General features: G+C 34.8%; 2 protein-coding genes and 2 non-coding genes across 9 annotated transcripts; all 4 read left to right on the top strand.

The window, feature by feature from the left end:
* The first annotated feature begins 1,077 nt into the window (after positions 1–1,077).
* LOC142621986 (protein LIKE COV 3-like) lies at positions 1,078–5,559 on the top strand. 5 transcript variants are annotated; one of them, XM_075795390.1, is made up of 7 exons: positions 1,078–1,472; positions 2,126–2,178; positions 3,641–3,750; positions 4,455–4,622; positions 4,698–4,922; positions 5,009–5,130; positions 5,197–5,559. In XM_075795390.1, exons 1-6 carry the CDS (start codon positions 1,299–1,301, stop codon positions 5,113–5,115), a joined length of 837 nt encoding a protein of 278 aa, XP_075651505.1. In that variant the 5' UTR covers positions 1,078–1,298; the 3' UTR covers positions 5,116–5,130; positions 5,197–5,559. The 5 variants fall into 5 exon arrangements, with proteins under 5 accessions (XP_075651505.1, XP_075651518.1, XP_075651512.1 ...); XM_075795403.1 differs by having other exon boundaries at positions 1,151–1,472; positions 5,235–5,559; XM_075795397.1 differs by having other exon boundaries at positions 1,151–1,472; positions 5,204–5,559.
* Positions 5,560–6,837: 1,278 nt separating this feature from the next.
* Positions 6,838–6,909, top strand: TRNAE-UUC (transfer RNA glutamic acid (anticodon UUC)). The gene has a single exon. It is a non-coding gene; the product is annotated as a tRNA-Glu (tRNA).
* A 74-nt stretch (positions 6,910–6,983) lies between these two features.
* Positions 6,984–7,055, top strand: TRNAE-UUC (transfer RNA glutamic acid (anticodon UUC)). The gene has a single exon. It is a non-coding gene; the product is annotated as a tRNA-Glu (tRNA).
* A 282-nt stretch (positions 7,056–7,337) lies between these two features.
* LOC142611908 (glucose-6-phosphate isomerase, cytosolic 1) lies at positions 7,338–18,248 on the top strand. Of its 2 annotated transcripts, none has more exons than XM_075784060.1 (24): positions 7,338–7,464; positions 7,739–7,829; positions 7,930–8,006; positions 8,232–8,313; positions 8,401–8,448; positions 8,676–8,831; positions 8,908–9,004; positions 9,153–9,195; positions 9,599–9,666; positions 9,808–9,892; positions 10,081–10,129; positions 10,593–10,665; positions 10,744–10,804; positions 11,193–11,259; positions 11,587–11,643; positions 11,757–11,810; positions 11,900–12,028; positions 15,314–15,377; positions 15,485–15,558; positions 15,940–15,993; positions 16,074–16,142; positions 16,953–17,042; positions 17,226–17,333; positions 17,764–18,248. In XM_075784060.1, the coding sequence occupies exons 2-24, from the start codon at positions 7,779–7,781 to the stop codon at positions 17,812–17,814; spliced, it is 1,707 nt and encodes a 568-aa protein (XP_075640175.1). In that variant the 5' UTR covers positions 7,338–7,464; positions 7,739–7,778; the 3' UTR covers positions 17,815–18,248. The 2 variants fall into 2 exon arrangements, with proteins under 2 accessions (XP_075640175.1, XP_075640181.1); XM_075784066.1 differs by having other exon boundaries at positions 7,348–7,572.
* Positions 18,249–18,940: the final 692 nt, after the last annotated feature.

Genomic DNA, 18,940 nt, shown 5'->3' with positions numbered 1-18,940 from the left:
GGATTCAAGGAGAGGTAGAAATCAAACGTAACTTGCATAACCGTTTAGAAGTTATGCTTTTGCCTCCACAACGGATACCTGGCAGTTATGCGTGGGATAAGGAATTACCGCGCTGTATTCGGAGATTTTTCTAAGTATGATACTCTCGTCCCATAATTCCTTAGTCGAGTATGTTTTGGCACAGGCGCAGAGGCTGGTTCGTCTAACAGTCACTCCTTCAGGACGAGGTTATCCACGCTTTGGACGAGTGTCTATTTTCTGGTGGTGCCTACCTCGTCCAGAACTCTTCCTATCTGGACGAGGTATCTGCAAGTAGGTTTCGAAGGGTGTTTACAATTCCAAACGGGCCACGGACGACCTTTATGGACGACTTGGAGATAGGCAAAATCAGTACCCCATCAATAGTTATTAACATGACTCTTATTAATAAACCATTTTTAAAAAAAATGAAAAAATTTAGCTACAAAATTACTTGTAGCTTTAAGTTACAAACTCACTCAATATCTTTTTATTGGAGATGAATTTTGACAATTTCACTATTGGATTATAGCTTTTTCTTATACCCTCTATGCTTGCAAAATTTTAAGAAAATTAAAAATTAATAGCTATGTCATCAATAAAAATTTTAAATTACTTGTTTTTGTACTTTAAAATTATACACAAAATATAAGCTTATAAATCATATAGTAAATAATATCCGATTAACACAAAATTTGACATGTATATTAAGAGTATAAAAAATATGTAATTTAATAGTTAGATTTTCAAAATATATTATAATATATATTTTATTGAGTGAGTTTGTAATTTTAAGGTACAACCAATTTTGTAGCTAAACTATGTCCTTAAAAAAATTAAACATTTTTTTATGAGAAGAAATATAAAATTTAAATAAGAAAATTAATTAATTGTTATTTTTTCATAAAATATTTATAAAAATATATATAAAAACTCGTAAAAAAAATTAATTAAAAAGTTATAAACTAATTCTTGACTCTTCTCAAAAAAAGAAAAAAAAAAAACCTTGAGTACCTCCGTTAACTTGTTAGTGATATGTCGGTTGGCATGGAAAGAACAGGGCGAGTGAACCCCGGGCTGCGTGTGATTGGTTAAGTTGAAAATTTCGTTAAAGAGCTTCCAAGTATCTCTATTGTTCCTTAACCAACTTGATCACTTTGTTCGTTCGTCATAGGTGGTGCAATATTCCACAGCGCAATTGAGAGAGAGAGAGAGAGAGAGAGAATTAGCCTAAAAAAACGAATCTGAGAAGAACAAGAGGAGGGGGGAAGAGAAAGAAAATGGCTGGGGCTACGAGAGAAAGGGAAAGAGATCTAGAGCTGCTGATCCCGGTTGCCGGAGGAGGAGGCGGAGGAGGAATCACCGATAATGGAGCCTCCAACTCCAAATCTTCATCCACTTCGTCTTCTCCTGCTGCTGTTATCTCCTCTTCACATCATCACTCCGGCAGAGAGGTGAGTTTCTTTTTCTCTATCTTATTTTTTAATCATGGTTTAGGATCAACATGGTAGTTTGATTCTTATGGGTATGCAGGAAAAGTATTTTAGGGTTTTTTTTTTTTTTTTGTTGATGAATAGGTTATTGCAGGAAGCCTTTTGATTAAAGAACATCATTTCCTGTATTAATTCCTTTTTTGTTGCAGATAGATGATCATGATTTGCTGGTTTTTGTGTGTTTAATCTATGTAGATATGTTTAATTTTAGAGTTTATTTTCTGGGTTGTTTGTGGATTTTTTTTTTTCTTATTATTTCTATATTGGTTTGTAGGCACTGTATTTTCTTGAGCTTATATTGTAAATGTAATGGGTCTGTGGTGAAAGTTTCAAAAGCCAAATTTTAAGAACAAATACAGATTAGAGAGCCAAACAGTGGAATTTTTAAATGATGGGATTATAAGAGCACTCCCATCGGCTTATGCCCCCCCCCAAAAAAAAGGCATTTTGCATAAGCCATTGAAATGCTGTTGCAAATTATAAATTTTAGATGCAAAGTGAATAAGCCGATGCAAGGGATTTTTTGTGCATTTGGATGAACTATTATGCATTTTTAAGGTTTATGCATAAGCCATTGGGAATGCTCTAAAGTCATTGTTTGGTTGTTTGTGTAGGCATTTTCTAAAGTCATCCGCAGCTGGGCTTCAAAAAAGTTCATGAGTGGATGGTAAGGTCTTTACGGTTTACATAAAAATTAATCTTATTTTGGTGCCTTATCACAATTAAGCTGTTCTTGTTGTTTGAGGCTGATTATTCAGAACATGTCACCCCCTTTTCTGTATGTAATTTTTAGTACTCCTACTAAGACTACCCCTCTTTCTTTCATCTCCTTGTTTTTTAACTTTTGCACTTTATTTTGGGTGATTTTTGCATTAGTTTTGGCATTAGCCTTTGGGGCATTTGGTATTTTGGAAGAACTTTTTGGAATTATGTATTGGATATGGTCTACCAGTTTTCATGATACTTTTAGAGTTGCATATACAATATAAAAAGGTTGTATGACTCGTCAAACTTCTAAGCCAATAAAGTGGCTTTTTTTTTACAGTGACTAACGCGACACACACTTCTTCAATAAGCTGTTAGATCTGAACATTCCTTTGAAGAAATTTACAAGTATGAGAACCCCATGTTTGCTGTTCTTGGGCAAATTGTAGACCTGTTCTAAGTTTTAACATAATGGTTATGTAATACTTGAAAATAGTTTTTTTTTTTTTTAATATTTTAAAGAGCTTCTTCAATCTTCATTTGTGTGGGAAGTCTATAAATGTTTCATATTTCACTTGTAAAGGGCAATTCCATTGGGTTCTTCACTTCCTTGTCATATGTTCTTTGTTAGATGAGTGGTGGATTTGACATGCAAGCTAAAGCTTTTGATTTTGAATTTAAAAAAAAAAAAAAAATAGTCATTGCTTTCCTAATACTTAAATTTGAAGGTCAGTGTTTAATTGCTAGAATATTGTTTGAAATGAGCTTAAACATGGAGCAGTAGTCTATCTGGATTTTAATGAACCCTACAAGATGAGAAAAAAAGGTACTTTCTGGGAGTAGGGACTGAAGAGATAATCCTGTTCATTGGTTTTGAGGTAGCAGAAACACATTTACATGTTAAAACCACATATAATGGCAAAAAAGTACCAACAACTTCAGTGGTGATTTCTGAGATTAGTGGACTAACTGAATTTCTATTGTGCAATTACCCTCAGTTGTGCTGCAATGCTCTATCACTGACAATTTTGTTGGAAGCCACTGCAACTTGCATGAAATTTCTTAAGACATTAAGATGAGTAACCTGTAGCTTATATGCATAACCCTCAGAAAAGTAAATCAACATGAAAAACTAAAACTGTTTGTTCAGGTATTTTATTTAATGGGTATCAAGTTTTTTTTTTTTTGGTAGGTAATGGGTATCAAGTTTTGTACAATTTATTTGAAAATGGATGTTTGTTTCTCTAGAGATGGCCATGGAATTATTTGGCGTTTGTTATTATATCTGCTTTTTTTATTTTTTTAATAAACATATCTGCTAGCTACTCATCCTAGTTTATCCTACTGAAATTTATAAAAAATAAAGTATGTGATAGTTGAGAATCTTTTAAATTGTTCCATGAAAAGGCTCGTATTGTTTGCAGCGTCATTCTTCTTCCAATAGCCATTACATTCTACATCACTTGGGGTTTCATTCATTTTGTGGATGGTTTCTTCTCCCCGATCTATAATCATCTGGGGATCAATATTTTTGGTAAGTCGATTTACTTGTTCTGTGTTTAGCAGTTTTCTGAGGATTGGACTAATTGAAATTTTTCATTATGACCGTTCATGTTTTTATCTCATTTGATTGAGTTCATATATGTCAAAATGCATATGGACTTTCAAGTTGATGTTAATTTTTCTGAGCAAGGCAAATGTACTTCAATCTTTATCCAGTTGAACTGAAAAATAGTCCTACTCTATGTTCCACTTGCTTCAGACAGGAAAACAACATATTAAAAATGAGTGCTTCCTTGACCAAGTAAATTGAGTTGAAAATTTCATGCCATGTGGCCTTAAAATCAATCAAGGGAAAGTTCAAATTAATTTATTTTGAAAGTATCTGCATTATTTTATGTATGCATGGGACCTTAGATTTGTTCATAAGAAAGTCCCAGGGGTCAGTAGAACCCTTCACATGGAATCTGCACAGCACATTAAATTGCTGAACAGTCCTTCAAAAGTTACCCAGAAAAATCTGTGCCTAGGCTTTTTGGGAGGAAAATTAATGGAATTGATCTGGCTCTGACACATGAACATATCTTAATCATCCTCAGTGAGCTGATTTATGACTCCAAATTACTAATTCCCAAGAAAATTTTGAGTTTGCAGGCATCAGCCAAAATAGCCAAGATTTTTACTTGCCTGCAATATTATTTTTACTTTTCAATATGTGCCTAATTTGATATATTGCAGGTCTTGGATTTGTTACCTCCATCACTTTCATATTCTTGGTTGGTGTTTTCATGTCATCATGGTTGGGAGCTTCTGTTCTTACTCTTGGGGAATGGTTCATCAAGAAAATGCCACTTGTAAGCTACATCTATGCTGCCTCTAAGCAAATCAGTGCCGCAATATCACCTGGTAAATATATCAATAACTTATGCACTCTTGGCTTTTGAGTTTTGGAACTTATGCTCATGTGGTATTACTTTACAGATCAGACCTCTAATGCCTTCAAGGAAGTAGCTATCATAAGGCACCCTCGCATTGGAGAATATGCATTTGGATTTATCACATCTTCAGTTGTTCTTCAGAGAAGTGAGGGTGATGAAGAACTCTGCTGTGTTTATGTACCCACCAACCACTTGTATCTTGGAGATATTTTTCTCGTCAATTCTGATGATATAATACGACCCAATCTCTCAGTTAGAGAAGGAATTGGTATGATTTTAAACATAAAACTAAGACTGTTTCTTCCAGATATGAATTTTTAACTAAAACAGCTTTGGTTGTTATGTGAGGTGCAGAAATTGTTATCTCAGGGGGAATGTCAGTACCCCAAATATTGACTACAGTGAATTCCCGGACCATTCAAGCAACAAGGATTGGCAACTTTCCAGCAGTGAAAGTATAGAGCGGACCATGAATGGTGGGAATAGATTCTGTCTTCTTTTTTCTTCCTCTTTTTTATTTTTTAATGTTATTCTGTTCTTAGTGATCAGGATTGTGTTTTCGTTCTTGGATAATTGACAGCAACTCAACCAATTTTCTTGACACAACAGCGTTAGTCAAACAAGTGTTTCTGAGAACATGTAGAAGCATGGAAGTTACTAGAGGTTGGATTAGAAAAAGTGATGACACTTCATGCATCCAGATGAATAGTGGAGAAATCTAAAGTGAAGTGAAGAACATCTAGAAAATATACAGGCACAATTAAGGCAGCTCTTATTAATTGTTTATAGTAGATACTCTCTCTCTCTCTCTCTAAATAGTGCCCCCATTCTTATTTATGAAATAGAGATTATACCTTTTTTTTTAAAAAAATTATGAAATAGAGATTATATAATTTTCAGGTGTTTAGATTGAACTGATTTGGCCAAGATTAGATTGTTAAAGTCTCAAAATTGACCAAATCTCGGCCTGCAGTAAAAAGTTGTATAGACATTGAACCTCAAGGTCTTCAACTAATAACTCTAACACAAGAAAAGTTAAATACAAATAAAAAACTGGTGTATCTTATGAAGATTGACTGAATGGTCAAAATATATGTTTAGTTTTTCCTTTCTTCTGGACCCCTCTTTAAAAAAAAAGAAGAGGAAGGACGAGGAGGAAGCTCTCTTTAGATCCGTAGCAAATACTGATGATGCATTACTTTCAGAACCATTTTTTGTGAGTAGGCATACATCAAAAGCTACAATCGTAAAAATATGATGCACTTTTAGGTGAGAATTGCCTTTCATTTTTTGTCTTTGACATTTTTTTCTTTCTTTTTTTTTTTTGAGAATCTTATCTTTGACATCTTATATGAATTGGAGTGGCACAATATGCAGACAATAAAAATCCCTCTGATTATTGGAGGGACAAGAGCCTTGTAGCTTTAAGAGAACATCGGCTTCAAATACCTTTCTTTTCACTTAATTGTAAGTTTCTTTTTTTAAAATACCATTACAATTCTTAGAGGTAGTTCATTGGGTATTTGACATAATTTCATTCAACCATGTTATGTTCATTAAGAAAAAGGAATTCGAACCCAAATTCTACAAGGGCCTCAGCCTCTCTTTGTGGCATTCGGTGGGGAATAAGTGAACAACTCACGTCCTTTTGCACTTGTAATTGTCAGCGATTAAGGCATGGAACCATTATCATCATTGAGTATATGATTCTAACCCATAAATCACTTTTTTGTCCAAAAAATAGAGAAAACAAATTGCACCTATTTTAAAGACTTATTTGAGAATCAAAGTATAAGCAAGCAAAAAGTTCTTCGATCATAATGTCTCATGATCTTTCTTCTTTCGTTTCTATTTTCTATTTTTCAATTATTTATTTATTTTTTGGTCATAAAACTTGAAGCAAAAGTTATTCGTTTTTTTATTATATATATATATATATTTTTTTTTTGAGAAACAATTATTATAAAATTATTGATAAAATGATCATTAGATAATCTGTTAGAACCCCTATGAATGCTTTCAGCATGATTTTATTATATGTACTAGAGCTTTGATCCCTATTTTGGCCACAATAGAAAGACAAAGACCGCCTTCAGGTGCATCCGAAAATTTCATTTTTATTTTCTTTTAATTTGAAACTAAAAAGGATAATATTATCTTTTCTGTAGATAATGAACAACAAATCCGTTGTCGTCCAGCGGTTAGGATATCTGGCTTTCACCCAGGAGACCCGGGTTCGATTCCCGGCAACGGAACTTTTTTAATTTTTACTATTTTCTAGAAAAATATTCTATAAATTAAATTGAAATACAATTTCAGTCAAAAAAGATCCGTTGTCGTCCAGCGGTTAGGATATCTGGCTTTCACCCAGGAGACCCGGGTTCGATTCCCGGCAACGGAAAATTTTTATTTTTCCATAATTTTATGAAATGCTACTCGAAACGGTGACGTTTAAGTATTACGAGAAACGACGACGTTTATATTTATGGGTGCTACTCGAAACGATGACGTTTATTGAGATACAACCTGGAATCCGCATAACATGAGGACATATACCGCTCCAGCCGCCCTCCTTCACGCCACGCCACGCCACAGGTGGAAACTTCGTTTGTTTGGTCTCTTTCACGCACGGTTTCACCACTTCCACACGCGCGCTACCTCCATTTATTAGTCATTTTAAATACTAGAGTACTACACAAGTCTTTCATGATCCTCTAATCCTCAAACTTATTCTCTCACCATCAACTCCCCACTCTTTAAAATCAAACCCACAATCTCTCTCTCTCGCTTTCATAGCTTCTCTTCCTCAGGTATCACTCTCTCTCTCACCACTGCGCTCTCTCACTTCCCTATTTCAATTCTTCCTTTTTCTTCTTGCTTTTTTTGGATTTTTATTTCCTTTGCCACCATCAAAATCGGTAATCACTTTCCCTTTCCGATCATCCTAATTTGAATTTCTCGTCGCTTTTATCTGCAATGCTTTTTATTATTATTACTATTAATAAATTAAATTTCCTTTTGCGAAAGTTTATACCGTAGATTCTGTTAATCCTTCTGAACATAATTTCCTACTATTGGGAACAGGATCTGGCTGTGTATTAGTACTTTGACATAACAATTTCAAATGGCTTCTCCTACTCTAATCTCCGACACCGAGGCCTGGAAGGACTTGAAGGTAACTCAGTCTTGAAATACAATACTAGGCAATTGTATTGTGAATGTATCATACAATCTCCGTTTGTGTGTGTGGTGTGAAAAAATGTTTCATTATGTAGGGCCATGTTGAGGAGATTAAGAAGACTCATTTGCGTGATTTGATGGCCGACGCTGAGCGATGCAAGTCTATGATGGTGTATGATTCATTCTCCATTGGACTCATTGTATTGATAAAAAAGTGTTAAACATGAACCATAGGGATGAATAATAGTGGATTATAATATAAATTATGTTATTTATATGAATAGTCTGTTGAGGATCTATTGCTGATTACAAAGTTTTAGGACTAAGGCTTGGTTTATGTCGATATAATGCTATTAATAACTTCTTCTTCTTTTTTTGCTGTGTGTATTATTTATAGTGAGTTTGATGGGGTTTTGTTGGACTACTCGCGGCAGCGTGCCACTAATGAAACCGTGGATAAGCTCTTCAAGTTGGCAGAGGTGTGTCTTTTTGATATTTAGTATGTGGATGTGAATACAGTCTTTTAATTATTAAAATAAATTGTTGTTATCCTTGTCTAAATGCAGGAAGCAAAACTCAAAGAAAAGATTAATCGCATGTACAATGGGGAGCATGTAAGTTGAATAATCGTCCTTAGCCAATTCATTGATAATCCCATAGAAACTTAACATCTTATGGAACCTACTGGTTTGGACATCCATTTAAGTTTAACATCATTGTATGTGCAGACAGTAGTGCTTCTTTAATTTTCATTTTATTCTTCTGCATTAAATTCTAAATTTGGAAATACGATGTTTTAATTCTTCTGATTTGTTTTTCATCATTTTGTTGGCGCCTTCAGATAAACAGCACGGAGAATAGGTCAGTGCTTCATGAAGCTCTCCGTGCTTCAAGGGACTCGGTTATACAGAGTGATGGAAAGAATGTGGTCCCCGAGGTCTGGAGTGTTCTGGACAAGATCAAGGACTTCTCTGAGAGAGTCCGCAGTGGTTCTTGGGTAATATAAAGCTGATATTAGTATCTAATTTGGGCATGAAATATGTGAAGTTTTGGTAACTGGAAAATTTTGGTAGGTTGGAGCCACAGGAAAAGTACTGAAGGATGTTGTTGCCGTTGGTATTGGTGGCAGCTTCTTAGGACCTCTATTTGTGCACACTGCTCTTCAAACAGGTTGGGTGTTGCAGTCCCTTATGTGCACCGCCTCTATGTTATCCTTTTGTTTGTGGTAATGTTATTATTTTACTATTAAAATTTTTGAAGCCTGTCGTACAAAATAGCTCAGTCAACACGTTCATGGTTTAGTGGTTGCATCTTACAGATCCGGAGGCTATCAAATTTGCAAGGGGACGCCAGCTACGTTTGTGAGTGTTTATATTTCATTATGAAACCATAAGTAATGAAGTATTCAAATTCTAGATGTAGATCTCCCTTTTGAGGTCTTACTTTTGTATATATAACTTTTAGTTTTTGGTTTTCCTAGTGTTGTTGGAGAATGCTGATTTAGCCTTCTTTTAATTCCTTTATCGATGTATACTTGATTGGCATAGTGAAGTAGTTCGTGGTTGGCTAGAAATTTTAAGAGGAATGGTGTATTTGGTTTTTGTTTCTGAAGCAGAATGTAATGCGTGTGTCTGGGTGTTTATTGTTCTCAACTGTGGTTGTCACATTATGATTATGATTTCCATGTAGAATAATTACATACCATAATGTTGAAGTATATTATTTTTATGATCAAGCTAAGCTTTTGTTGTCATCCCCCTGCAGTCTTGCAAATGTTGATCCTATTGATGTTGCTAGAAATATCACTGGATTAAACCCTGAAACTACACTTGGTAAATGAAAATATTTGTGTATTTATTTCCCTGCGAAATATTGTTTAGTGTTTAGGAGTAACCTAAATTTTATTTGGGTTTTTTTTTTTTTTTTTTTTGTGTGTAAACTAAGCTCTCTTGGGATTCTTCTGATTTTTGCAGTTGTGGTGGTCTCAAAGACCTTTACAACAGCTGAAACTATGTTGAATGCTCGAACTCTTAGGGAATGGATTTCAGCTGCTCTTGGGTTAGTGATTTAAAAGTTCTAGTACTTCAAGTACATGGATATTATTCTTTTTGGGATTCTGAAGTTATTTTTATTTGATAATAGATGAGATTTAGTTATTTAGTTTGGAAAGATTGTGAAAATAATTCAAAAGAAAGTTTACGAATGAATTTGAGACTGGTAAACATATTGAACTTTTTTTTTTGCAGGCCTTCTGCAGTTGCAAAGCATATGGTGGCAGTTAGTACTAACCTTACGGTATTATTCCATCTCTTACCCTTAGGTGATTTAGCATCTCCTTCATCATGTTTATAAATAATAATTAAAAAAAAAAAAAAACATTGGCTTCATGACAACCTTTGTATATTTGTTACTGTCTATTGTACAGGTCTTTTTTAATAGATATTCTGTAAAAGCACACCGAGATCCCTTTAGCTCAATGGCATTATTTGCCTATTTGGTCTCTTGTATGAGGAGAATCAGGGTTCAAACAAAAAAATTAAAAAAAAAATCTTCTGTAAAGTTCAGGTTACATAATATGTAACTCTTTATCAATGTTAAATAAGTGTAACGAATCAACGATACTTATCCAAAATTATAATTAATCAACTATACTTATCAAAAAGAATAATTAATAAACTTTGAAATGGTTGACTTCAAAAAAGTTCAATCTTCAACCTCTGGCTAAACTCATCTTAATCTTCGTTCGTTTCTCACGCAGCTTGTGGAGAAATTTGGCATTGATCCTAATAACGCTTTTGCATTTTGGGACTGGGTTGGTGGCCGCTATAGTGGTAAGTTATTTGCCTTTCCTTGGAGGCGCATTTATGGCCAATCCAATGGTTAATTGGAAATTTAATTGTTGGATCCAGTTTGCAGTGCTGTTGGAGTTTTTCCATTATCTCTCCAATATGGTTTCTCAGTTGTTGAGCAGTAAGTGACTTCTTACTTCCTTTATTTTTGCAAGCATTTCATCTCTTTTGGGTTCTTGGGAACACTTCTGAATTTCATGACACATATTTTTTGCAACACTGCAGTAGGCATTACTGATTAGGTAGTACTCTATAATGTGTTCTTTTGTTTGAGGAAAATATATGCAACTTCATATTTTAGAACAAGAATGGAGTGTAAGAGAGTTCTTCTTTATCATGAATCGAAATCCTCGCAAGCTGTTGACAGAGTATCAAGTAATACTTCTTAAAAAGTAGATTTTTAGTATTCCAATCATTCAAGGCTCAAGTAAATTATCTGCATTTATTTTAAAATGTTGACATGATTTTGGTGTTTACTTGAATAAAGTGTTGTCTTCTCTTAATTAAAGGTTCTTAAAGGGAGCCTCAAGCATTGATCAACATTTTTACTCAGCACCACATGAGAAAAATATACCGGTAAGTGGCCTAATGTCCCAGACTTATAGTCAGGTGTCACCCACTGGGTATATCATAGGATGATAATGGCAATTATGGGTCTCATCAAAGAGGAAAATCTCTTCCATTATAAGCATTGCACTCTTTTGGGTTTGGCTATTTCTCTGAATCCCTCAACTCCCAAGATGGATCCATTTAGTGCAACCGTTGATGTTCCTGCACCAATTTTGCTTTTTTTTTGGGGGGGGGGGGGGTGTTTAAATTATCCTGATGATCTTCCAGAAGCTAAATTTAACATTGCACTAGATAACTGATGACATGTTTTATAACATTATGTTGGTGCTTCAGGTGCTTTTAGGTTTGTTGAGCATATGGAATGTTTCATTTTTTGGGCATCCTGCAAGAGTAAGCACTTAGCGTCTGCTCAAGACTTTATTTTCAGCTGCCGCTGAAGCATTTTCTTATGTTGTCTGTTTACTACCTGTTCAATAACACTGAGACTCTTGATATTCCTCCAGGCCATATTACCTTATTCCCAAGCCCTGGAGAAGTTTGCCCCACACATTCAACAGGCATGTATACCACAGCATTCTGCTTGCAAATATTTTTCGAGGAGCTGCTTTTTGAATGTTTGCATACCTTCTTCATTTAATAAATTCAGGTTAGCATGGAAAGTAATGGCAAGGGTGTCTCAATTGATGGGGTCCTACTACCTTTTGAGGCTGGTGAAATTGACTTTGGTGAGCCAGGAACAAATGGTCAGCACAGCTTCTACCAACTAATTCACCAGGTGATCTAAGTGTTCTTTTAAACAATGATCTTAAAATAATGTTAATAATTGCATGAATGCTTATTAAAATTTCTATTATTATTTACAATAAATTCTTGAATTTTTATATACTATTTCTCTTACTGTGTTATTTTAACTATAGGGAATGTCATGGGGTCTAATAAATCGATGTCCTGTTTTTGGGAGATTGTAAATCTTTTGGTGCTGCTCAGATTCATGCCTTGAGTATTTGAGTTTTACTACTTTATTTAATGAAATTATTTGTACTAAAACAAATAATAATAATAATAAAAACGCAGGTACAAAGTGGTAAAATTCAAAGTAACCATCTTTTAACATGTAGCCATGTGTGCAATTGTATGCTTATTATGTTATTTTCTGTCTGAGTTTTTAACTAATAAATCATAATCAATAGAGCTATAAATCCTGCCATAAGCATGGAAGTGTGCCACTCTTAGTTTTGATGCGCACACTCAATTTCCAAGAGTAAACTATTTTTTATTGGTCAAGAGTGAATCAAAACTTAGCACCAGTGGAAACATTAATTTCTCAGTTGTGTATCCACTTATGCCGAATATGCTAATGTGTTTTCAGCATTCACATGCACAAGAGTGCATGCAGGTAGGGGGATGTGTTCTTTCATTGAGTTTTGTATTCCTCTCTGCCGAGGGGTTAGGGGGATGATACTTTGACTTGGAAGTTGACTAAGACGGCGGTGTTTAATATGTGCTCTTATTATAAGTTGATGTCTGGCCCTCTCACTGAGGTTTTTCCTTGGGAGTGTATTTGGTGTGCAAAGGTGCCTAAATGGGTGTCTTTCTTTTTATGGACAGCAGTTAGAGATGGGATGCTCACTATTGATAATCTAGTTATAAGAGGTCAATCATTGGTTAGTAGATGTTGTTTACGTTATTGTGATGGGGAAATTTTGGATCATCTTCTACTCCACTGTAAGTTTTCTCATGCATTATGGAGGGCAATTTTCAAGGTATTCAGGATCCATTGGGTAATGCCAAAGACAGTTTGCTCTCTCCTCATTGCTTGGAGAAACTAGTTTGGAAAGCATCTGTCAACCATATGGAATGTGGTCCCGGCATGTTTAATGTGGCTAGTTTGGACAGAACGTAATACACGCATCTTTGAAGACAATGAGAGACCTTTAGATCCTTTAAAAGCTCTTCTCTTCGGCACTTTGTTTCAGTGGGCGCGCGTTTGGGGTTTTACGAATTGTATTTCCATTTCTGCATTCTTACACTATTAGATTATGTTTTTGATGTATATTTTTTTTATCAGAATGTTCACCATCTTGAACATGATGTTCAATTTTTTGAATAAAAGTTTTATTACCTATCAAAAACAAAAAAAAAGAGTGCATGCAGGTGTTGATACATTCTAGCATCCAGATTTTAGGAGTTGTAGACTTGTAGTGTTTGCCAACCTGTATCTAATGGCTGTGGAATTCCTGTAGTAGTTTAACGTTTACTTGTCATGAATTGACTATGAAGCCCTGCTTTATGCTTACAAACACAATAACGTCTTTTTTTTTCTGTGATGGAGATGATTGATCGTGACTTCCTGTTGATTCTTAACTCATCTGTGGAAGGTACTAGATCTGATTGCAAACACCAATATGCACAAATCGATTGATGAATTTGAATAGTGAACTTGTACAAAGACAATAAAGATAAATATGATGAACAAACTTGTGCAACTATAATTATTTGATACTGTTATGGTAGTTTTTTGGGATAGGTAGATAATGGGGGAGGTGGAGTTTGAACCAAACATGGGACAAAGGTTTTGTTTAGAAGGGTAGTTGGTTCACTGGCACAAAAGTTAGGTACAAAGTTCTTGTTTAGGAGGGTTAAATTTAAGCTCTCCAAAAATTGGATGAAATCAGAATATCTCAGAAGTGATTGTGATTGCCACTCTGAGCATTTGCATCCCCTGCAGAAGTTTATAATTTCTGTTCAAATTTGCCACTGATGGGTCAGCAAGGCCAAAAAGGTCCCTTCAGTAAAAGTGAAGATAACTATACACTGTTCCAAAGAATGAAATGAATATGTATTGGATGGACATAGCTATGGGTTTTTTTAAAAGGTTTTTCAATATCGTTTAATATTTTTATTAGTCCTTTTTAAAGATGTGATTACTATCTTGATCAACGTATCCCCACCTTTGTTTTCTTTTTTTGATAAGTAGCTTTTACATTCAGATTGTAGTATAAAAATTGAACTTTTTCATATGAAAAGGAACATGTAATGCTGGGCTTTGAGGAACGCAATGCCCAGCATGTCTTATGTGGTTAGTATGAAAGGAACACAATGCCCGAATTTTTGAGGACATTGAGAGACCTATTGAATTGTTGAAGACATCGCTAGCTAGGACTTTGTTTGAGTGGTCTCGAATTTGGGGCCTCACGCATTGTATTTTCTTGTCTGATTTCCTTATTTCTTTTAGATCTACTGTTTGATTTGTTTGTATTCTTTCTTTGCCGTGTGTTTACAATTGTAAACAAATTGCATTTTTGTTATCAATAAAACTTTACTACCTATCAAAAAAAAATGTAGTGCTGGGCTTTGAGGGGATCCTATAAAGGAAATTTTTCCATAGAGAAGCTTTTTTGGAGTGTTAAAGTGCCTCAAAAGGTTGCATTCTTTACACCGACAGCTTTGGATAGGATTTTAACAGTAGATAATCTTCGGAAGCATTATTTAGTGATCATTGACTGGTGTTGTATATGCAAGAATAGCAGGGAATCAGTTGATCATCTTTTACTTCATTGTATAGCGGCACAAGATATTTGGTTCATCTTTACCTTATTTGGATTTTCTTGGATTATGCCAAAGACTGTGGCTCAGGTGCTGCTGTTGCAAAGGGAGATTTCATTGTTACAGAAGCTCTAAAGTTTGGAATGCAGCATGACCGTGTCTTGTGGATGACTTGGGGTAAACAAGGTCAAAGTTTGATAATGTTGAACATCCAATCGACGAATCAAACAATGATTATTAAGATGTTTGTATAATTGGATGATTGTTTTAGGAAATATTCCTTGTTCTTTCTTAGAATTCCTAGATAGATTAAACTTGAATCAGTAATTTTCTTAAGGTATCTTGTTCTGTTTCTTTTAATAAAATTATTTTGATCTATATAGAAATGTAGCGCTGGGTGGTAGTATTTTTACCATGGAATGTATTTGTCATCTCTTGAGTTACACATAACTAACTTCAAATTATGATGTATTTTAATCTATAAGTGTGTTAAATGATTTCCTGGAACTTTCAGGGACGTGTTATTCCTTGTGATTTTATTGGTGTTGTGAAGAGTCAGCAACCTGTCTACCTGAAAGGTATCTCACACAATCACATTTTTTTGGTTGATGGCTTGTTCGAAGGATATCTGATGCTTGATTTTTAAATAACATAGTATTTAATTTTTTATTCACCTTATTTTCAGGTGAGGTGGTGAGTAACCACGATGAGCTCATGTCTAACTTTTTTGCACAGCCAGATGCCCTTGCATATGGGAAGGTAAGTTTTATGCTCTCCCCTATCAAGGATGTTCTTTTAGTTTCATAATTATAAGTATTCCAGAGAGTGAAGTGTTGTTAACAATCATTTAGCACCCCATTCCCCAACCAACTGGAGAAAAGGAGAAAGAATTGTGTTTTTTTTTTTCCCTTGTAAAATTAATCCACAAACTTTTAACTTTAAGTGTGCATTATTTAAAATGTCTTTGTAATTCTTTTCACCTAGTAATCCCCCCTGCCCCCCCCCCCAACCCCCCAAACCCCCAAAAAAAAAAAAAAAAAAAAAAAAAAAAAAAAAAAAAACAATACATTTCCATCTGACTTGTGGCGAAGCATCTGCTTATAAAATCCAAATGTCTACTTAATTATCTTTTCCGTGTAGACCCCAAAGCAGTTGCACAAGGAGAATGTTCCACCACATCTCATTCCTCATAAAGTGAGTTTCTTTCAGCTTCTCTAGTAGTCTTTGATTTACTGCTTACTGAATGCTCCTAATTATTGCTTCATTTTTCACAGACATTCTCTGGCAATCGGCCTTCTCTCAGCCTTCTGCTTCCATCATTAAATGCTTACAATATTGGACAGGTTTGAGATTCTTAAGTTATTGAATGAATATTTCATGGCTGATTGTCTCCTTCGTATTGAGTGTCACAGATGAATTTAGATGGTCAAATTGGTCTTTGTGTACAATTAAATGCTTGAATTTCCATTTGTAGGATGAATGAAGTGACTTAGATTTTATTGAAAATGGTCGATATGTGACAGTTGTATCAAGCGTAGTAACTATCTACTTAGAACTTAGTGTAGTTGTAGAACTTAGCTAGGAAAATTATTTCTGCAATGCAAATTTCTCATGTATTGATGTCTTGTTGAGGCATTATGTTATTAATGACTGCCTTAAATGGCCATTGGTATCTTGTATTGTACTTTAAAATGCTGGTATTAGCCCCTATTTATTGGAAAATGAATGTCATTTTCATCTATGCGAGTGCGATGCACTCACTCCATCATTCTAATTACATTTCATTGTTCTGTACAGTATTTGCTTGAACATTATCCTGCATCTGATATACATTTAGTGAAGATTCTCCAGTTTAAATGGAGCATGCACATGTTTTATTAATATTGTTATGGATCAGTAATGTCCTGAAAATTTTGTGCACGGTATGGTATGGATACGTACACGTCTTTCATATAAAAAGTGACCCGAGATTTGATTATATAGGTTAAGAATCTCTTAACTAATTACATCATTCAATGTTTCTATGCCCAATGAATAAAATAGTATTTATTTTTTTCTTATTATAAAAAATATATTATTTTTTTTCTTGTGAGGTTGTACATGTGAACTGCCTCTTTGGCCTAATACCAGAACTTCTTGCCTGTGTTCTTCAGTTGTTGGCCATATATGAACACAGAATTGCTGTGGAAGGTTTTGTATGGGGAATCAATTCTTTTGACCAGTGGGGAGTTGAGTTAGGGAAGGTATGTCTTACCTAAGAAACCTTAATATATTGTTTCCCTAATTCACAAGCTTGCTGTTGTAAGACAGATGATTTGTTCTCTGTTTCTAATGGTAGTCTTACTGCCGTGCTTTTACTAATTCACAGTTACTTTACCATTTTATTTCATATTCCTTACATATCTGGGTCATATCCATGAATGCAGTCACTGGCTACTCAAGTCAGAAAGCAACTTCATGCATCTCGTACAAAAGGCGAACCAGTGGAGGGCTTTAATTTTAGCACTGCAACATTGTTAACAAGATATTTAGAGGTATGACAATTCCTCCACCTATTGTTAAAAGAAGAACATAGAGTATAGAAAGCAATGGATTAAAAAAAAATCAATTTGCTGACCTAAGAATTCCGGCAAAAGGGTGATACTGTTTGTTATTATATGACAAAAAAATTAGCTGATAGTTTTCTCAAAATGAGTTTTGATATTGAAGCATGATGTTCTAAAATCACTTTCAACTTCAAGGCTGGAAAAAAAAACGTTTGTTTTGATCATCATAATGGCAAATAACTAGGCCGGCATTTCTCCCCCTAAAAATTTGTCATTGTGCGCATGCCTCATTCTAAAATGAGGTGTTTAAATATTAAAATTGCAACTATTGGCAGAGCTGTTTGGCTGAGTGGATAGTTTTCAGACAGGTTTTGTTGTATCTTATGGCACTGTTGCTAAGTCATTTCCTACTTTGCAGGCAACTGCTGATATCCCTGCTGATCCGCCTACCCTTCTACCAAGGATATAATTGTGTTTGCTGAAACTTTTGGGCTTCCAAGTCAGGAGAATGATATCAACCTTATGCATCAGCTGTTGTATACATCTTTTTACTTTTTCTCAACTTCAAGTCAGATGAGCTCATGATATCAAGCTAATAATCGATACTTATTCATGCGATTTTGCTAATGTTTTGCACCTTTTTGACATCTAAGTGCAATGAAAACTGCTTAGTTTGGTTTCTTCAATAAGAAGGCAATAAATGGATAGTTTCGACTTTTAGTTATTAAGATGGGACTACGGGCTTATATAAACCACATGTTCAGATTTCAAGATTCTGGGAGCTGAGTTGTGTGATGAATATATTTGTAAATTTTATCAATAAAACAGGAAGCTAAAAGAACTACGATATTATATAACTATTTTGAGAATCACATTATTATATAACTTCATAAGTTGCTTGAACTAATGCCTTCATTAAATTGGCTGATCATGGAGACTGGTTGTGATTTAACTAATTTGCACACATTGATCTGATATGGTCTGTTGTGGGCAACTTGCCTTTTCTTCAGTGCACATCGGTGTCATTTATTTGTGGATTGGAAGTCATGTTTGTAATTCATCTAGGTTCAGGTCAGTGCAGGTGACATAAAAGGTTAACAAAAGAAAGTAATATTGACATCCATGGGTATAAACTGATCGTAGAACCTGACATTTTCTTGACCCGACTCAAGTTCAGCATGCTCATGCTTGACTAGGTTTCTGAATGGAACTGGTGTCATGACAAAGCTTTGGCAGATATGTATTGACAAGCTGGACTTGGCACCCTGCTAGTTTAGAGGAGGTTTGTCTTTTCAGTTTTCCCCTTTTGGTGGATCCATAGGTCAACCAAAAAATAAAGTTGTATGGTTTTCTAACTTGCAAGGAAAATCCATGTGATTTTTTAGTGCAACAAGGGTTTCGTTTAAATAAGTCAAATTAGGGTCTGGATTTTTGGCCAAGTAATGATCTAGCACAATCGATTATTTTTAGGCCGAAGAAACTAAACTACATTGTTCTCATACAAGGGGCTTTGTTTGCGTTGTCAAACACCTACTTCCGGACTTAATGCTGAACTGCTAATTATGTAGCACGTGATATTATACCATTCATTAGGC

Source organism: Castanea sativa, chromosome 1 (assembly GCF_040712315.1).
Source record: "Castanea sativa cultivar Marrone di Chiusa Pesio chromosome 1, ASM4071231v1".
Lineage (NCBI taxonomy): Eukaryota > Viridiplantae > Streptophyta > Magnoliopsida > Fagales > Fagaceae > Castanea > Castanea sativa.
Note: the sequence above shows the minus strand (reverse complement) of the source record. Positions and strands in the feature narration are given on the sequence as shown.